General features: G+C 40.1%; 1 protein-coding gene across 1 annotated transcript in view; it reads right to left on the bottom strand.

Moving 5' to 3' along the window:
• Positions 1 to 2,623: 2,623 nt before the first annotated feature.
• The window catches only part of LOC134458261 (GTPase IMAP family member 8-like), an 18,784-nt gene continuing 750 nt past the window's right edge, over positions 2,624 to 20,657 (bottom strand). Inside the window, exons 2-8 of the mRNA XM_063210480.1 lie at positions 19,781 to 20,466; positions 16,121 to 16,146; positions 6,363 to 7,031; positions 4,957 to 5,676; positions 3,613 to 4,296; positions 2,772 to 2,914; positions 2,624 to 2,650 (exon numbers count right to left, since the gene is read on the bottom strand). Of these exons, the coding sequence (XP_063066550.1) occupies positions 2,624 to 2,650; positions 2,772 to 2,914; positions 3,613 to 4,296; positions 4,957 to 5,676; positions 6,363 to 7,031; positions 16,121 to 16,146; positions 19,781 to 20,466 (2,955 nt within the window). The remainder of the gene's footprint in view (positions 2,651 to 2,771; positions 2,915 to 3,612; positions 4,297 to 4,956; positions 5,677 to 6,362; positions 7,032 to 16,120; positions 16,147 to 19,780; positions 20,467 to 20,657) is intronic.

The raw sequence follows: 20,657 nt of genomic DNA, 5'->3' as shown, positions 1-20,657 counted from the left end.
AGTGGATACATTAACTATCATCACTTATAAGTAGGTGGTCGGAATTGGGGGACGGGCGACTTGGCTATAAATGTCTACAATTTCTGCAGTTGAGTATTGCTTACAGATCCATAGGGAATAACAACTTTTGGGCATCCAATATAGTCAGTTCACTTTGTTTTTGGACATACACAAAAAAGTATTGTCTTGAGTTTGGGCAAGATAATGAACTGAAAAATTAAACAGCACCCATTTTAGACAAATCATTTCATGTTTCCAACAACAACCAGACAAAACTTGGACTCTGCAATATTCACTCATTGGGGGTTCCACGGTGCTCTGGTGTCCTGAAACTGCCCAGTCTTGCTCTGAGGGGGCTTCAGACATCATGTCTGAGATGTCTCGGCTGTAGAATGAGGATACTTCAGAGAAGTCATCTCCACCCACTGAAAATAAACACATTTTTATTTAGGCATTTCATTGTTGATAACTAAGAAAAAAAGCTGGATTAGATTAAATCATATTAATTTCTTCACAACTAACTAACCAGATGAAGCTGGCGTCTCACCTGCACCAAACTCACTCTCTGGGGGTTCCATGGTGCTCCTAGCTGGCAGCCCAGACATCACTGACTTTCCTCTAGATGAGACATATCCAGACTCACTTTTCATGGACGACCCAGAATTGTGCTCTGAGGCTTTGTCTGATATGTGTGTTCCATAAATTCCGGAGGTGTTGTCATCTTCTTCCACTAAAAAAGATTCATTTTCATGGATCAATATAAAATTCCCTTTTAAGACTCATTTTAGTATTTTTGAGATTGAATGTGAATAAATATCAAAATCTACATCAAAATGCTACATTTTACTCACACTTCAGGGAGGTCTTCATTCCCTGAGCCAGCTCATCCTCCTCCTTCAGTTCCACCATCTGCTGCACCTCCATCTTCCAGTCTGCTGCAGCTACTGCTGAAGTCTGATTGGCTCTGCCTACCTCATACTGGAAAAATCTTCCTCCATTTAGAAGCATCATCTCACCAATCATCCTCAATTCATCTGACATGCCCTCATCTTTTTGCCAGATATATCTGCTCCCACATTTCTCCACTAGCCACTGTAGGGGCTCCCCTTCCATTTCAATGTACTCTTCCACCCGTTGGTATGATAACTGATTCTCATCTGACTCAAACACAACTATGACATGATCCCAAACTCTGTCTCCAAGCAGATCCAAGTGTTTCTGTCGCCGCCTTCTGCTTTCCTCTGAGAAGCGAAGATCGATGTCAACTACCATAAAGATGGCATGTGGCCCAGGATGACAGAGAGACAGGGTGGACACAAAAGCATCTTTGGTCTCCTGTAGAGTGTTCGTGCTTTGGGACATTTTGGTACGGACAGTAGTGATGTCTTGATTTTTGATGGAACGCTGTTTTATTTCAGACTGAAATGTCACGCCTTCTGAAAGCATTCCAATATCCGTGTCTGAAAATAAGAACTCCTTGATATACTTGAGACACAGAATTCTTACTTGTGATAAAGGAACCCAGTCACCTGTGAAATTGACAATGCCTTGTTATAACACCAGTTTCACTTGTTGACAGACCATCTAAAAACAAGTGTGTGGGTCAATAAAGGCAACAGAATGACTTAAAACAATAATAATAATAATAATAATAATAATAATAATAATAATAATAATAATAATAATAATAATAATAATAAAACACATTCTAAAACTAATACCTAACAATTTCCTCCCATATCAATCAAATATCAACTGGAAATATAAATCTAGACTGGAAACATTAGTTAAATGACTGTGATGATAATGACGAAGATTATGATGATGAGGAGGAGGAGGAAATGACTAACCATGGGATCTCACCACCGGCGTTGAATGCGTGGAAAGTGCTGGAAGTAATTGTATGGGAGAGCAGGCGGCAGAAGGGCTAAAAGCTGCAAAAGCGTTTCTAGAGCCGAGGGCGTACACTTAATCTAAAAAAATGTAATGAGCTCGGCGCCGGTTGGTCGAGACCCCTGGTCAAACGCTTCATTTGCCGCGATTAACGCTCCTGAACAGTGCTTTCCAGACAGGAATCAGCAGCGTTGTAACTCTTTCAACGCCGGCGGTGTGATCGCACCGTAAATGTATAAAATAAGAGATTCATAGTCTAGAATATTTTCCATGAAACAAACTACTCACTTTAAAAAAATATATGAAAATAACATACCCATAACAAACTGAACTGTATTCCTGTGTTTGTGAATTGCTGTCTCTCTGTCCTCAGCTCTTTTGGTAAGCCGTCTTCTCTTCCTCTTCATTTCCTGAACGATGTTGTTACCAACTTCAAAGTGTTGGCCTCTGTTTCCAGCCACCACTTCTTCAATCTTCTCCAGCAGCTCTAGCACCTGCCAATCATCTCTTTTCTTGTTGTTGAGGACATGATATCTGTTCCCACATTTCTCTACTAGAGACTGCAGGGCCCCTTCACTCTCTATGTACTGCTCAATGGGTGTGTCTCCCAGCCTGTCTCCACTGGTAAACAGCACCATGGTGTGACTCCACACTCCCTCACCTAGATGATTAACATGTTCCACCATGTTCTCTATGTCTTCCGGTATTAAAGCACGAGTTACATATAGGCCTACATGCAGTAGGAATATGTGGGGTCCTGGAGGACACAGATACACACTGAGCACAATCTCCTGTTTAGTGAGCTCAGTTGTGGCGTTGAGGTGTATATCCCTCCACCATCCAGGAGCTTCAACTACAGTGATATGTCTGCCTGCTACTTCTCCCTGTCTCTTCACAGAACGAGCTGTTGTCTTCAGCTCAAACTCCTTTCTGCCCAGGATGGTGTTTCCTGATGAACTTTTTCCAGAGTTTCTGTATCCCAAGTGCACAATTCTGAACTCTAGTTGAAGCAGTACTTGTTCTGATAAACATGATTATAAAAAATAAAAAGAAACAAAAATGTAAATGTTTTTTCATTTAAGAAAAATAATCATGCTATAATCATAATGGTCATGTGATGGTATCTTAAACAGGTAGCTGATCTGTACAGTAAAGCAGTGGTTCCCAAACTAGGAGTCGGGACCCCCAAGGGGGTTGTGGAGGTACTGAAGGGGGGTCACGGACAAAAGGAACTTTGCATAAAGCGGGAAATCCACAGGTTAACAGCTAACATAATTCCATAATTTGGTTGGTAACAGTATTCACTTTTATGGTTAATAGATGTATTTGCTGTCCTGTAGTTTTCTAGCAATATTAGCAAAAAAAATATTAATGGAAAATCTAGCAATATTATGGATAAAAAATTAATTAGGTATTAATATTGCTAGATTTTTCATTGATAATTTGTCCGCTTATATTGCTAGAAATCCATTGCTAGGTTAAGACTAGTGAAGGGGGGGGGGGGGGGGGGGGGGGGGGGGGGGTGGTAGAAAAAAATATTCACAAGTTCAAAAGGGGGTCCCTGCTGAAAAGGCTTGGGGACCACTGCAGTAGAGCATCATATCATACAGATTATTATTTACATTTAAGATGTTCACAGCATCTCATAACATTTAGCCTAAAAACAATCAATACTTTTTTTATAAAATTAAAACCTAAAATGGAAATGGAAGAACTCACCCTTCAGTGACTGTAAATGCTGCCTTTGTTCCTCCACCTTCTTCAGTCTTGCAGTGGCTCGCTCTTCATCTTCCTCTCTCCTCTTCATCACTTCCTCCAGTCTCTTCCTGTCCATCTCATAGTGACGGCCCCCATTTCCACAGATAATCTCCTCCATCTTCTCCAGCAGCTCTGTGATCTGTGTTCTGTCACCTTTGTCCATGTTGTTGAGGACATGATATCTGTTCCCACATTTCTCTACTAGAGACTGCAGGGCCCCTTCACTCTCTATGTACAGCTCAATGGGTGTGTCTCCCAGCAGGTCTCCATTTGTAAACAGCACCATGGTGTGACTCCACACTCCCTCACCTAGATGATTAACATGGTCCACCATGTTCTCTATGTCGTCTGGTGTAACATCATCAGCTACATCTACATGCAGTAGGAAGATTTGGGGTCCTGGAGGACACACAGACACGCTGAGCACAATCTCCTGTTTTGTGAGCTCAGGAGTGTCTTGGAGGTTTTCATCCATCTTCCATGCAGGTGCCTCCACTACAGTGAGCTGTCTGCCTGCTACTTCTCCCTGTCTCTTCACACACTGAGCTGTTCTCTTCAGGTCAAACTCCTCTCTGCCCAGGATGGTGTTTCCTGATGAACTTTTTCCAGACAGCCTGTATCCCAGCAGCACAATTCTGAACTCTAGTTGAGGCAGTTGTCCTGTTAAACATGATTATATAAAAAGAAACAAAATTGTGAATGTTTTTCATTTAAGAAAAAAAGAATCATTAAAATCCTAATGGTCATGTGATGATATCTTAAACAGCTGATCTGTACAGTAAAGCAGTGGTTCCCAAACTAGGAGTCGGGACCCCCAAAGGGGTTGCTGAGGTACTGAAGAGGGGTCACGGACAAAAGCCACTTTGCATAAAAACAGGAAATCCACAGGTTAACAGCTAACATAATTCCATAATTTGGTTGGTAACAGTATTCACTTTTATGGTTAATAGATGTATTTGCTGTCCTGTAGTTTTCTTTCAGTATTAGCAGACAAATTATTCATGGAAAATCTATCAATATTAATGGATGAAAAAAATTGCTTAGGCATTAATATTGCTAGATTTTTCATTCTGATGATATTGCTAGAAATGCTCAGCTAGGTTAAGACTATAGTGGGGGGGGGGGGGTGGCTTAGGGTAGAGAAATTATTCTGAAGTCCAAAAGGGGTCCCTGCTGAAATAGTTTGGGGACCATTACAGTAAAGCATCATATTATATAGATTAGAATTCACATTAAAGACGTTCACAGCATCTCATAACATTTTAAACTAATCAATACTGGGTTTTTTTATTTAAAATTGAAAATGGAAATGGAAGAACTCACCCTTCAGTGACTGTAAATGCTGCCTTTGCTCCTCCACCTTCATCCGTCTTGCAGTGGCTCGCTCTTCATCTTCCTCTCTCCTCTTCATCACTTCCTCCAGTCTCTTCCTGTCCATCTCATAGTGACGGCCCCCATTTCCACAGATAATCTCCTCCATCTTCTCCAGCAGCTCTGTGATCTGTGTTCTGTCACCTTTGTCCATGTTGTTGAGGACATGATATCTGTTCCCACATTTCTCCACTAGAGACTGCAGGGCCCCTTCACTCTCTATGTACAGCTCAATGGGTGTGTCTCCCAGCCGGTCTCCACGGGTAAACAGCACCATGGTGTGACTCCACACTCCCTCACCTAGATAATCAACATGTTCCACCATGTTCTTTATGTCTTCCGGTGTTAAAGCATGAGTTACATATACATGCAATATGAAGATGTGGGGTCCTGGAGGACAGAGAGAGACACTGAGCTCAATCTCCTGTTTAGTGAGCTCAGTTGTGGCTTTGAGGTTTTTATTCTTCCACCATCCAGGAGCTTCAACTACAGTGAGCTGTCTGCCTGCTACCTCTCCCTGTCTCTTCACACACTGAGCTGTTCTCTTCCAGTCAAATTCCTCTCTGTCCAGGATGGTGTTTCCTGATGAACTTTTCCCAGACTTTTTGTATCCCAGCAGCACAAATCTGAACTCTAGTTGAAGCAGTACTTGTTCTGATAAACATGATTATAAAAAATAAAAAGAAACAAAAATGTAAATGTTTTTTCATTTAAGAAAAATAATCATGCTATAATCATAATGGTCATGTGATGGTATCTTAAACAGGTAGCTGATCTGTACAGTAAAGCAGTGGTTCCCAAACTAGGAGTCGGGACCCCCAAAGGGGTTGCTGAGGTACTGAAGAGGGGTCACGGACAAAAGCCACTTTGCATAAAAACAGGAAATCCACAGGTTAGCAGCTAACATAATTCCATAATTTGGTTGGTAACAGTATTCACTTTCATGGTTAATGTAATTGCTGTCCTGTAGATTTCTAGCAATATTAGCAGACAAACTATTAATGGAAAATCTAGCAATATTATGGATAAAAAATTAATTAGGTATTAATATTGCTAGATTTTTCATTGATAATTTGTCCGCTTATATTGCTAGAAATCCATTGCTAGGTTAAGACTAGTGAAGGGGGGGGGGGGGGGGGGGGTGTGTGGGGGGGGGGGGGTAGAGAAAATATTCACAAGTCCAGAAGGGGGTCCCAGCTGAAATAGTTTGGGGACCACTGCAGTAAAGCATCATATTATACAGATTAGTATTTACATTAAAGACATTCAGAGCATCGTATAATATTTTAAAATAATCAATACTGTTTTTCTAAAATTAAAATGGAAATGGAAGAACTCACCCTTCAGTGACTGTAAATGCTGTCTTCGCTCCTCCACCTTCATCAGTCTTGCAGTGGCTTTCTCTCTCCTCTTCATCACTTCCTCCAGTCTCTTCCTGTCCTGCTCATAGTGACGGCCCCTGTTTCTACAGATAATCTCCTCCATCTTCTCCAGCAGCTCTGTGATCTGTGTTTTGTCACCTTTGTCCATGTTGTTGAGGACATGATATCTGTTCCCACATTTCTCTACTAGAGACTGCAGGGCCTCTTCACTCTCTATGTACAGCTCAATGGGTGTGTCTCCCAGCAGGTCTCCAAAGGTAAACAGCACCATGGTGTGACTCCAAACTCCCTCACCTAGATGATTAACATGTTCCATCATGTTGTCTATGTCTTCCGGTGTTAAAGCATGAGCTACATATACATGCAACAGGAAGATGTGGGGTCCTGGAGGACACAGAGACACACTGAGCACAATCTCCTGTTTAGTGAGCTCAGTTGTGGCTTTGAGGTTTTTATTCTTCCACCATCCAGGAGCTTCAACTACAGTGAGCTGTCTGCCTGCTACTTCTCCCTGTCTCTTCACACACTGAGCTGTTCTCTTCAGGTCAAACTCCTCTCGGCCCAGGATGGTGTTTCCTGATGAACTTTTTCCAGACAGCCTGTATCCCAGCAGCACAATTCTGAACTCTAGTTGAGGCAGTTGTCCTGTTAAACATTATCATAAAAATGAAAAGAAACAAAAATGTCAATGTTTTTCATTGAAGAAAAATGATCATGCTACAGTATAAGGGTGCTGATCATGTGATGGTATCTTAAACAGGTATCTAACACTACATTTTTGTTATGGAAGCATATTTTCCCTCAATATGTACAGTAAAGCAACGGTTCCCAAACTAGGGGTCGAGAACAATAGGGGGGTTGTGGAGTTACTGAATGGGGGTCACAGACAAAAAGGGATTTTGCATAAAAACTGGAAATGCACAGGAAAACAGCTAACATATTTCCATAATTTGATTACTAGCAGTATTCACTTGTGTGGTTAATAGATGTATTTGCCGTGTTGTAAATGTCTGACAATATTGGCAGAAAAACTATTAATGGAAAATCTAGAGATATTAATAGAAAAAAAAATCGTTAGGGACTATTGCTAGATTTTCCATTGATAAGTAGTCTGCTAATATCATTTAGTGCAGGTTCAATTGTCTCAAAAATAAGGTTTAGGAACATTTCATATAGATTTTTCCAAATTGTGTTTTTTATCAACTACAGACCCCATAGTCTTCAGATCCACCTGTTTCCATTTTTTTTCTGAAGTGGAAACGCCCAAAATCCAAGATGGCGGATATATGGTCATATTCTAACACAATTGAATGTAATTGAAAGAAACATGTCATATACATTTTTGAAATTGGTGTTTTTTTATATTTCCTACACCCCCTGAACAAAAAACAACCTGTTTCCACCCCCGTCCCTCAAGTTTTAGTACCAAAATCCAAGATGGCTGACATGACATGTAGCATAAATTATGTATTTGGTGTTTTAAGGTATCTAAAGTCATTGTTTTTTCTTGTATTTGTAATATTCACAATGGATAAAGGACTGTTCAGTCAGCCATTACATGAACTTCATTCAAAAATTATTCAATCTGTTGTAAAAATTCAACATGACATCAGAAAAGGCATTGAACGGCTCTTTTTATGACCAGGTAATGTCTCTTATCCTATTTATTTGTAGGACCCTCTCTGAATACAAAACAACTTGTTTTTATTTTCCCTTTAACTTTCAGAAGCAAAATCCAAGATTGCTGACATTATAGCAAAATAAGGACATTTTAGTGTTTTAACCCATTAAGACATGGCGTTATAAATTTGCTGTTACCAGAATGGCAATGACCAAGTCGTAGTGCATTACTAATACAAAACTTCATAGTATTGTAGTGCTATGGTAGTTACCTTTCAATGACTATTACAGCATGCCACAGGAGGTAAGGCGTGCATTAAGGGGCTACGGTCTATAAAGCCATTCTGCAGTATTGTATGCCTATTAGTAATATTTTGATAGGCACATTATCAACATTTATCTCATATTTTGCCAAAATTCAACATGGTGTCCAAAAACCCTTGAACAAGCAAATAACCTAGATCTCATCTATATCTGAACTGACTGACCCCTGATCTCAATAGCATAGCAGCAGGTGGAGCCGGTGTGATTTATGACAGGAGTGGAGCCCTCTGTCCATCCTCACGATGCCTCAGTCTCAGAGGTAGAACATCTGAAGTTTGGGGTGACACACCTTAAATGTTGTGCGCAAAGATTGGCTTGCAATTTGCCAGTTGCAAAAAAAGGCCTGTTGCCTCCAACTAAACTCTATAGACTGATCAGGAAGTACAAAACAATCCTATTAATTCATTTCATAGAACTATCCAGAAGAGTGGGCAATAGGACTACCTCATTCCACACATTAATATAGAGAGAATACTCTGTAGCATCATTGAGGCAGACATGGGCGCCGCTAGGGGGGGAAAGATGTTACAGATTCTAAGGGCCCAAGCACTGACAGCACTGACAGGGGCCCTTATGGGGGCCCAAAAATCAAATATTTTGTGGGCCCCAACATTTTTGGAGGCAGACACAATTTAGATTCACATGTGTGCCAGCAATACTTCATGATGCCAAAGGTCTTACAAAGGTATGATAGTGTGGCCATTACTAGGGTCATGGGTGTACACTGACTGTCATGCCAAAGAGCCTAGTTCTGTGAGCAGAGAGCATGGCAAGATTGTTGGAATTGGAAGAATGCAGCATCCCAGGCAGAACATTTGGTTTCATAGCCTTCAGATAAGCTGAAGCCGACCCTGAAGCAACTTTGTAGACCTTGGCCTTGAAATAGGCAGCCAAACCAGTGCATATGCAATACTACTGTACAGGTAGCACTGCATAACAGGTACTGTACATTAATTGATTCATAGTAATTTTTGTTTGAACAATAATTTGGACCTGCACACAATCTTATGTGCTTAAATATTCACAAGTGAATGGCTTTATAGACCTGAAATCATTATGTTAATATTGATTTTGCTATATGAAATGTTGGCCATCTTGGATTTTGTAATGGATTTAGTTTATGTGATGGCTGACTTCAGTCATGTAACAAATATTACCAATAAAAGTCAATAATGGCTGAAATATGCCAATTTTGCCAAATATGATGTCAGCCATCTTGATTTTCCCACTAAAAAACAAGCAAAACATTGGAAACAAGTGGTTTTCTATTAAATGTTGTCCTGGAAATAATAAAAAAAATTAACTGAAGAAATTAAATCCTTAAAACAGCATTAATGGCGAATGTTCTGTACACAATGGCAGCCATCTTGGATTTGCCATTAAATATTAAGGAAAAAATTGGAAACAGGTGGATTTGTATTCGGGGGGGTCCTAGAAGTAAAAAAAATCCTGAATGGAAAAATCTATATGAAATGTTCCTAAACTTACAACTGAACCTGCACTAATTTGCTAGATTAAGACAATAGTTAAGGGTCTGTGTGTGTGTGTGTGCACAGTAAATTGTATAGTGTTAAAATAACACTTAAAGAGTTAAAATTAACACTGTTCAAGTGTCTATTTGGTCCTGCTCCAGATCAGTGTTAAACACTGGTGTTAGATTTATAGTGTTAAGCTAACACTATAAAGAGTAAAGCAGTTTCGGGGAGCACCCTACTAACAATTTTTACTTCTAAGAAGGTTCCTGGAACACAAGCCCTTGGTTCCAGTTTAGTTCTGGGTACATCCCCAGAGAGTCATGTTCTCTCACCGTCACTTTATTCCTGTTCATGTCATGTTTGTTCCCTTGCCATTCCCATATGGTTCCCTTAACCTTGTTGGTTGCATATTTGGTTCCTTAGACATGCTCCTGATGTTCCCCCAACCTTGTTTATTATTGTGAATGTGTTTTGGTCCTGCCCCACTATCTCTCACCATAGTTGAGGTACCCTGATCATGGTCATTAAGCACCTCCCATCCTCCACCATGACTGAAACACCCTGCGCCTGCATCAGTTTGCCACACTGCTCTCTTAAGAAAATGTTTAAAGTTGCTGAAAACATGTAAAATGTCTATAGGCCTATTTTATATATCAGTCTATGCTGTCTATGCTGTTTTCTGCTTTGCTCCTGCCTAACTTCAATTTCTTTACTTTCTTTTCACACTATATCTTGGATTTTATTTGCCATCAGTTATACTCAGTTTTTAACAAGTTTAGAGAAGAACAACAGAGGATTTTATTCATACATAAATTAGTGTTTTTCACAAGAGAACCTAGAAGTCAAAACAATTGCTGAGCTGAAACAATAACAAAATGCGACAACGACAGTCCAAAAAATGGATACTGCTGGAACAACGGATTTCTGCCCTGGAATCCTTACTGGGTGATCGCCTATCAAAGACTGAAGGAAGTCCTGAAACAGGTGCCGCTAGTGCAAAAGCGGACCAACGACTGGCCGGTGTGACATATGTGACGCTGGACGAAACACCTGGCAAAAGCTTCGCAAAGCAAAATGTGAGTAGAGACTACTGGGAAAGCAAAGGGGCTCGACCCAAAAACAGAGATAAAATACTTACTTCAACACCAGTGCAGTCTGCTGCTGCCAGACCAACATTTTCAGGGCAGCCCATAAAACTTCAAAATCGATTTGAGTGCCTTGAACAATTGGAACCAGATGCTCCCAAAATAAAAACTGAACGTACACCGCATTGGAACAACAAGAACAAAGCTAGACGGCAGCTGCCTGCCTCTCCTACAACACTTGTTGTTGGTGATCTCAGTGTAAAAAATGTCGAAAATGGAACTTTTAAAGTGTCCTGTCTGCCCCATGCATCCGTACGTGAGACCAAGGATAGTATCCCACAATTGGTGTCTGATCACAGATCTATTGATCGCCTTGTTGTTCACTGTGGGGCAGCGGATCTGTTCAAAGAGCAAATAATTGTCCGAAAGGATTTTAATGACTTATTTTCAACTCTAAAAGATCTGAAAATTCCATCCTTCATCAGCGGGCCAATACCAGCACCCTGCTATCGCGATTTTGCGTTCTCCAGATTAAACTCATTAAACACATGGCTGTCAAGGACATGCAGATCCAACGGTATCAGCTTTGTAGACAACTTCGACCGTTTCTGGAGACGCTCTGTACTTTAAAAAAAAAAACAGTGCAGAACTGAGTTGGACCGGCGCCAAAGTCTTGACAGACCAGTTTGTTTACAGCATTGAGACCTTGGGCGCTGATAAGCGACCTGTATCTGTATCCACTCAGACACATGGGCATTTCAACAAGCCCTCTGTCCCTGCCAGTGTGCAAACTGAGCCACAGACTGGCGAAAGCACACACACAGATGACGTAGCTGCTCATGTGGAAATAAACGACATGACTGACCCACCAACACACAGAACTCGCCACAAACTGAACCAGCTTTCGGAACAGCTGGAAGACCTGTCACAGAAACTGGCAGCAAACCGCTCGCCGGAGATCAAGTGTTCACCTCCTTGTCGGACTGGCAAAGTGCCATCGGCATCACCAATTCCACCTCCCAGGTCTGCCAAAAAGCGACTGTCAACACAGGAAATAGGAAATGTGGTTTCCTCAAAACCAAACTCACCCCCCAGATGTGGCGAAACGCAGCCACCAGCATCAAGCCCTGGCAACGGCGACAAAATGCAATCACCAATGGAATCACAACCTTCCCGGAACGACGAAACATCATCTCCATCTCCCAGACTGAGATTTCCAGCAACTATGGCGAGACTACTCCCCTTTGCCAGATCTACCTTTTCTACCCCCAGACATTCCTACCAAGCCTCCTATGCGGATATTTCTCAAGGTCAACCTCATTATACCCCAAAATCTGAAAGAATACTTCCATCCACGACTGCACCCAAAAAAGGCAGAGCCCCACCACCACCTGTCTGTGCTCTGGAGTACAATAGTATCAGTGATGATGACCTTGTTGAAAGCACAGTCTGATATCAACTGGGTCCCTACCCACATAGTAAAAGTGGTTTTGAAAATAAGCAGATAAGGGGACCCGTGGACAATCTTATTCCAGTTCTAACAACCAAGCAAAGCCTCCTGAGGACACGTAGGCCTATACATTACCCCAAGAAGGCAAACATGGAATATCTCAGTGCTGTCCCAAAAAAACTCACTCAAAATACCACAGTGGAAATGCCTCCAATGCTCAATGTTAAATTAGCTTTACAGAATGCCAGGTCTCTAAGGAACAAGCCTTTTGTTATTGTCAATGAGTTTATCTGTACCCACAACCTTGATTTTTTATTTTTAACTGAAACATGGCTGGAAAAATCCACTAGTTCTATCACACTTATAGAAGCAACCCCGCCTCACTTTCATTTCATTAGTACAGAAAGGCAGAATAAACAGGGAGGGGGGATAGCAATTATTTTCAAGGCACTGTTTCAATGTCAAAAGACAGCACTAGGTGAATTTTCATCTTTTGAATACTTAGCTGCAGTTCTAAAATGTTCTTCCGACATACTGTTATTAACTATCTACAGACCTCCAAGACTTTCTGCACCACTCTTCTTAGAGGAATTTGGTGAGCTGTTGTCGAATGTTTGTGTGGACTATGATAGCCTTTTTATAACAGGCGACTTCAATTTTCACGTAAACGACTTAGAGAATGTCTATGCTAAGGAATTTCTAAGTCTTATTGACATTTTTAGCCTTACACAGCATGTAACAGGACCAACACACAACCAAGGTCACACTCTAGACCTAATAATAACAAAAGGCCTCAATGCTTGTGCTAGTGTCAAAGACTATGGCTTTTCTGGCCATTACTGCATTTTTTCTGATGTTTCTATGTACCCTCATGTTCAAAGGGAATCTGTTACAGTCAAAAAACGTATAATCAACTGTGAGACAGCCTCACTCTTTCAGCAAGCACTTTCAGAGATCCAAAGTCAAACTTCAGAGAATGCTGATGATCTCATGGTTAATTTTAATGCAAGGATGACCCATATTATGGATGTTATTGCCCCCGAAAAAATCAAAACAGTGGGACATAAAAAAGCCCCTTGGAGAATGAATCCCACAGTTATATTGCTAAAGCAAGAATGCAGGAGGGCTGAAAGACAGTGGCGTAAATCCAAACTTGAAGTCCACTACCAAATCTATAAACACACACTCTCGAAATACAACCAAGAAATTTCTAAAGCTAGACAATATTTTTTCTCTGACATAATTAACAGAAATATTAATAATGCACGCGTCCTGTTTGGCACTGTGGAAAAGCTAGCAAGGCCCCCAAATCAAATGCCCTCTGAGTTCCTCTCAGTCAGCAAATGCAATGAGTTTGCATCCTTTTTCAAAGGTAAGATTGAAAAAATACGTACAAACATACTCACACATGTGCAACCGACCCAAGACTCGGACCAACTTGTTACGGTGAAGTTAAATCCTAACCTCATGAGAAATTTTAATTTAGTTGATGTGGACATTCTTAATAGAACGGTACAAAGTCTTAGCTCCTCTACATCTGACTTAGATATTCTACCAACAGCCTTCTTCAAATCCATCTTACACCTAATATCACCAGATGTACTTCAGATCATCAACACCTCATTACAAACAGGCATATTCCCAGGCTGTCTGAAAGAAGCAGTTGTGAAACCCTTACTGAAAAAGAACAACCTGGATGCACTGGTACTAAACAACTATAGGCCCATATCCAATCTACCATTTATGGGTAAAATAATAGAGAAAATTGTTTTTAACCAATTAACTGCCTTTTTAATGTCTAATAGCTATTTTGATAAGTTTCAATCTGGTTTCCGTGCCTACCACAGCACTGAAACAGCTCTTATCAAAGTTATGAATGACATAAGATTGAATTCTGATGCTGGCAAATCATCCGTCTTGGTACTTCTTGATTTGAGTGCTGCTTTCGATACAGTTAATCATTCTATACTACTACATAGACTGGAACACTGGATTGGCTTTACGGGCATAGTGATCGACTGGTTAAAATCGTACTTACAACAAAGAAGTTTTTTGTCGCCATTGGAAGACATACTTCATCACCAATGTCTCTGGATTGTGGGGTCCCCCAGGGCTCCATTCTGGGACCACTACTGTTCAATCTGTATATGTTGCCACTGGGACACATTATTGAGAATAACTCCATAAATTACCATAGCTATGCGGATGATACCCAGCTCTACTTATCTATGTCCCCCAATGACTACACCCCCTTGAATCACTCTATCATTGCATGGACCAAATTAACAAATGGATGTCTCACAATTTCCTCCAGCTGAACACAGAAAAAACTGAAGTAATTATATTTGGGAAAAGAGAGGAGAGACAAAAGATTGCTACTATCCTTGAAACGAAGGGACTGAAACCAAGGGAAACAGTTAAAAATCTTGGGGTCCTCATTGACAGTGACCTAAATTTCAACAGTCACATGAAAGCTATTACTAAGTCTGCATTTTATCACATAAAAAACGTCTCTAAATTTAGGGGCCTGATGTCTAAACATGATCTGGAGAAGCTAATACATGCCTTCATTTCTAGTAAAGTCGATTACTGTAACAGTCTGTTTACTGGCCTCCCAAATAAGACCATTAAACAGCTTCAACTGGTACAAAATGCAGCTGCAAGGGTTCTTACAAAGACAAGGAAGTTTGACCACATTACTCCAATTTTAAGATCGCTGCATTGGCTCCCAGTAAGCTACAGAATTGATTTTAACCCTTTAATGCATAAGCCATTGGACTCACACTAACGCATAACATGGGTCTAAATAGACCCGCATTCATTTCCAATGTAATTCTGAGCATTAATCATGTATTCTCTCACACAACTTCTAAAACCAATACATTTTATCCCATAATTCTTCTAAAAGTAATTACATAGGTGGTCCTTAATTCAAAAAAGTATTTTTAAAAATGTTCTTATATTTTTATTTTACAAATAAACATGAATTTGGAATTAAATCACTAATTTCTAGACGGGGACCGAAAATGGCCCGCATTCATTTCTAATGGAAGTCTAAATCTTTCACTATAATAACTTCCACAATTAATGTATTTTAATAGCTAATGGATTAAAAGTTGTGATTTAGACTGTTTTTAATGCACACAATGGGTGTTATTTTTTGTATCTAAAATAAATAAACACACAAATAATTTCCCCCATTATTGCAGACATAGCCTAAGTCTGAAGTGTTTCACGTTAGGAACTAAAATATATTTAAAAGTATTCCAGTCAGGAACAAATAAACTGTTTTTGACCACTGTTGACCACTGCTGACCTATTGGATTTAAGCATTCCAAGTCATGCATATTTGTGTAATAAGAGACGGTGTGATCGGAGGAGCCCAATAGCCTATATCAGGGCATAATTAATGTGCATAATTATTAGGCAACTTTGCTTTCCTATGGGAAAATATGCCACAAAAGACATCTAACAAACTCCAAAAATGCTATAAACAATTTTGATGTCTTCCAGAGGGGTGTGGCTGTCTTGAAATATTGGTCACATCCGTCTAAAGCACTGTTACAAAGCCATCAGTGTCACATGACATGAGCTCACAAAGTCACTACCAGATTTAGAAGAATTGAAGATGAAACTACCACCAAAGTATTACCTGCAGTGCTGTTATATTCCAGAACTGAAACCTACATTGAGTGTCCACAAGAACATTGTATTCAGCACTCAGAGACATGGCCAAGGTAAAACAGGCTGAAACCTGAAGACCACTCAACAAGAAACTTAAGTCAAGACTGGGTCAAGAAATGTCTTTAGACAGTTTTTTCAATGGTTTTATGAACTAGTGAAGGTGACTGTTAATGGACCAGGTAGATGAGTCTATGGCTAGATCAGCAATGTGCACACTTACATGAGTTCCTGAGTTCCACTCAAATTCCAGCAAAGTACAGCATAAATACCATGGTCTTCAAAAGATGCAAATGTCTTCCTCTCAATGATCCAGCCATGGGCTCATCCTTGGCCATATCTCTGAGTGCTCAATGCCCTGTTCTTCTGGACACTTGGTGTAGGTTTCTGTTGTGTAATATTATAGGACTGCAGGGTAATACTTTTTTGTAGCTCCACCTTAAATTCTTCTCAATTTTTGGCTGTGACATTTCTTACAAGACTGATGACTTTGTAATGATGCATTTCATAATTCTGTGGTAAAGTGACCAACGTCTTGCCAATTTCACGACAGCCACATCCCTCTAAAAGACTTCAAAATTGTTAATCGACTTTTCAGAGTTTGTTAGATCTATTTTGTGGCACATTTTCCAAGAAGACAACAAAGTTGCCTAATAATTATGCACACCTGATATAAGGTGTTGGGCACCTTCGACCACAGCCCCATATTTTTATACAAATATGCATGGCCTGGAATGCTTAAATCTGATAGGTTTTCAAGTTCATATAGATTCCTGTTGGAAAATAAGCATAAAAAAGACAATATGGTCAAAAAACATGTTTGCCTAATAATTCTGTATATAAAAAATGAATGCGGATCATTTTTGACCCATGTGTGTAAATATCATATAATTGTATAAAAATATGTCTATTTCAAAGAATAACCATAAAGTATTTGAATTAAGTATTAATGTTGGGAGTTAATACTCCATAAATGACAAAAAGTTGAATTTTTAGTAAAAGAATCAAAATCCTTTCTCAATATGGCTAAGAGACATTAAGCTTGTGATGAAATTACATAGGAAATGAATGCGGGTCTATTTAGACCCATGTGTCTAAATATCATATAGTTATATAAAATGACTTCTATATCAAAGAATAACCATCAAAAATATAAAGTAAGTATTGATGTTGGGAGTTAATACTCCATAAATGATAAAAAGTTGGACTTTTAGTAAAAGAATCAAAATCCTTTTTCAATATGGCTAAGAGACATTAAGCTTGTGATGAAATTACATAGGAAATGAATGCGGGTCTATTTAGACCCATGTTATGCGTTAAAGGGGTAGTAACCAAAAAAGTGTTTTCACGCAAAAAGTTATGATGCATAAAAATAAATTAAGTCATCTAAGGGACAAAAACAAGTCAATTGAGGAATTCATGGAGTGCTGAGTAAGAAAATTGTATTCTTACAAAGATATAGAAATTTTAAACTCAGCCGGGTCTATTTAGACCCATGTTATGCGTTAAAGGGTTAAGGCAATGCTACTTGTATTTAAATCATTAAATGGAATGGGACCCACATATCTACTGGATATGTTTCAGCTGTATGCACCGGCCAGGTCACTAAGGTCAACGGAGAAGAATTTGCTGGTGATTCCAAAAGTCAAAACAAAATGTGGAGAGGCAGCCTTTAGCTTCTATGCTTCAAAGCTTTGGAACCAGCTTCCAGATGACGTAAAAAATGCACCCACTATTGATAGCTTTAAATCTAGACTCAAGACAAAGCTGTTCTCAGATGCTTTCTTAAATTATTGAATGAAAAGACGGTAAAATAAGAGAAGTAAATTAGTAAAATAAGAATTGTTTTTCAAGGTTTTATGTTTATTTATGTTTTATTTTATTATTATTTTTACCTTATGTTTTATCTTAATGTCTTAAATGTTTTTTTGACTCTAATTCATTTCCCTGTTTTCCTTTCATTTACATTTGTTAACTTTGTGAAGCACATTGAGTTGCACCTGTGTATGAAATGCGCTATATAAATAAACTTGCCTTGCCTTGCCTTGCCTTGCTGTACTGCACCACAATGTGAGAGAAATATCAGCTGAGCATGTATGAACACAATCTAGTGGGGATTAATACCAAATATTTTCCTTAATGAAGTTTAAAATATAACCATACCATCTACATCAAGTGCACAATGGAGCAAGCAATGTAACATGTGCTGTTACTGACTAGCTCACAAAGCAAGGCACAAGATGTAGCTAACAAATGCCATAAGCCAAAAGCGCCTTTAGCTTGCTTGCAAACATCAAGTGCACAATGGAGCAAACAATGTAACATGTGCTGTTACTGACTAGCTCACAAAGCAAGGCACAAGATGTAGCTAACAAATGCCATAAGCCAAAAGCGCCTTTAGCTTGCTTGCAAAGCAGGTAAAAAAGCGCTATGCTGTGCCATGCTGACCAGCCAGCAGGCTGGCAGGCAAATATTTAAAGCACTGTGACAGTCCAGGTTTATATACAGGCTCAAGAGTACCATGTGACCAGATTGATTAGGAGTTTTTCAGGTGCAAGCAATTGAGTCATGATATACCAGCCCTAAGTAATTAGGTTTGGCCAGGCGCTGATGGACAGATTGGTTGTGAGGGGCCTGCTTGTTCCCGGCAAAGGTGTAACAAGTTCTCAAGTTATTTCTTTCACTCAACACATCTTTTGTGTGATGTTGTGTGCACAGCCAAACCCTAGATCAACCCAACCAAGTTGAGTTAAATGAATGAAATGGAATGAAAAATAAAAATAAAAGATTGTGTACATGATTAAATCTGGAGGAAATACTGTTACTAATATGTAGACGTATATGATTTAATCGGGTGGACAGTCATCGTTGCTTATGCTCCGAACAACACAGTATAAACAAAGTTGGGGGAACATCAGGAGCACGTCTAGGGAACCAGACGTGACCAGACCTATAATGTAACCATCAAGGTTATGGGAACCATATGAGAACGATGAGGGAACAAACATGAAAAGCAATAAAGTTACGGTGAGAGAACGGCGAGGGAATGGAATGGGAACCATACATATATCGTTCTGGGAACTTAAATTAAACTTTCCTGGCAACCCAGTGAGAACCGAAACAGAACCAAAAATGACGTATCCAAAACGTATCCAGAACCGAACCGGAACCAATGGCTACTTGGTTTTTACTGTAACCAAAGGGAACGTTTGTAAGTGGTAGATTTTGGTTTAGTAATAACCCCAACCTTTAGAGAACCAAAAGTCAAACGTTTTCTTTACGTTCTCTGTTACTAGGGCATACAATGGCGCAGACAAACTCCATCACCTCGAGGAGGCGGGGGCTCTCTGGAGTACTTCTAACTCCACACAATTTAACAACTTCATTTGTCACTGACACTGGAGAGCATCTCACTCCATTTGGTGTTGGAATTACTCCAATAGTGTTAATAAGCCTTAACACTGCAAAATTAACACTGGCAAATTTACTGTGTGTGTGTGTGTGTGTGTGTGTGTGTGTGTGTGTGTGTGTGTGTGTGTGTGTGTGTGTGTGTGTGTGTGTGTGTGTGTGTGTGTGTGTGTGTGTGTAGAGGGGTGGGGGGGTGGGGGGTGGGGTGGACGGTGTTCTGAAGTTCAAAAGGGGGTCCCTGCTGAAAAGGTTTGGGAACCACTGCAGTAAAGCATCATATTATACAGATTAGTATTTACATTAAAGATATTCACAGCATCTCATTGGAAGAACTCACCCTTCAGTGACTGTAAATGCTGCCTTTGCTCCTCCACCTTCATCAGTCTTGCAGTGGCTCGCTCTTCATCTTCCTCTCTCCTCTTCATCACTTCCTCCAGTCTCTTGCTGTCCATCTCATAGTGACGCCCCCCATTTCCACAGATAATCTCCTCCATCTTCTCAAGCAGCTCTGTGATCTGTTTTCTGTTACCTTTGTCCATGTTGTTGAGGACATGATATCTGTTCCCACATTTCTCTACTAGAGCCTGCAGGGCCTCTTCACTCTCTATGTACAGCTCAATGGGTGTGTTCCCCAGCCGGTCTCCATTGGTAAACAGCACCATGGTGTGACTCCACACTCCCTCACCTAGATGGTCAACATGTTCCATCATGTTCTTTATGTCTTCTGGTGTAACATCATCAGCTACATCTACATGCAGTAGGAAGATGTGGGGTCCTGGAGCACACAGAGACACACTGAGCACAATCTCCTGTTTAGTGAGTTTAGGGGTGCCTTTCAGGTTTTCATTCACCCACCATCCAGGAGCTTCAACTACAGTGAGCTGTCTGCCTGCTACGTCTCCCCGTCTCTTCACACACTGAGCTGTTCTCTTCAGGTCAAACTCCTCTCGGCCCAGGATGGTGTTTCCTGATGAACTTTTTCCAGACCACCTGTATCCCAGTAGCACAATTCTGTACTCTAGTTGAGGCGGTAGTTGTCCTGATAAACATGATTATAGAAAAATAAAAAGACACAAAAATGTAAATGTTTTTCATTTAAGACAAAATAATGCTATAATCATAATGGTCATGTGATGGTATCTTAAACAGGTAGCTGATCTGTACAGTAAAGCAGTGGTTCCCAAACTAGGAGTCGGGACCCCCAAAAGGG

This window comes from Engraulis encrasicolus, chromosome 1 (assembly GCF_034702125.1).
Source record: "Engraulis encrasicolus isolate BLACKSEA-1 chromosome 1, IST_EnEncr_1.0, whole genome shotgun sequence".
NCBI classification, from domain to species: domain Eukaryota; kingdom Metazoa; phylum Chordata; class Actinopteri; order Clupeiformes; family Engraulidae; genus Engraulis; species Engraulis encrasicolus.
The sequence above is the reverse complement of the archived record's forward strand: the minus strand, read 5'-3'. Positions and strand labels throughout refer to the sequence as shown.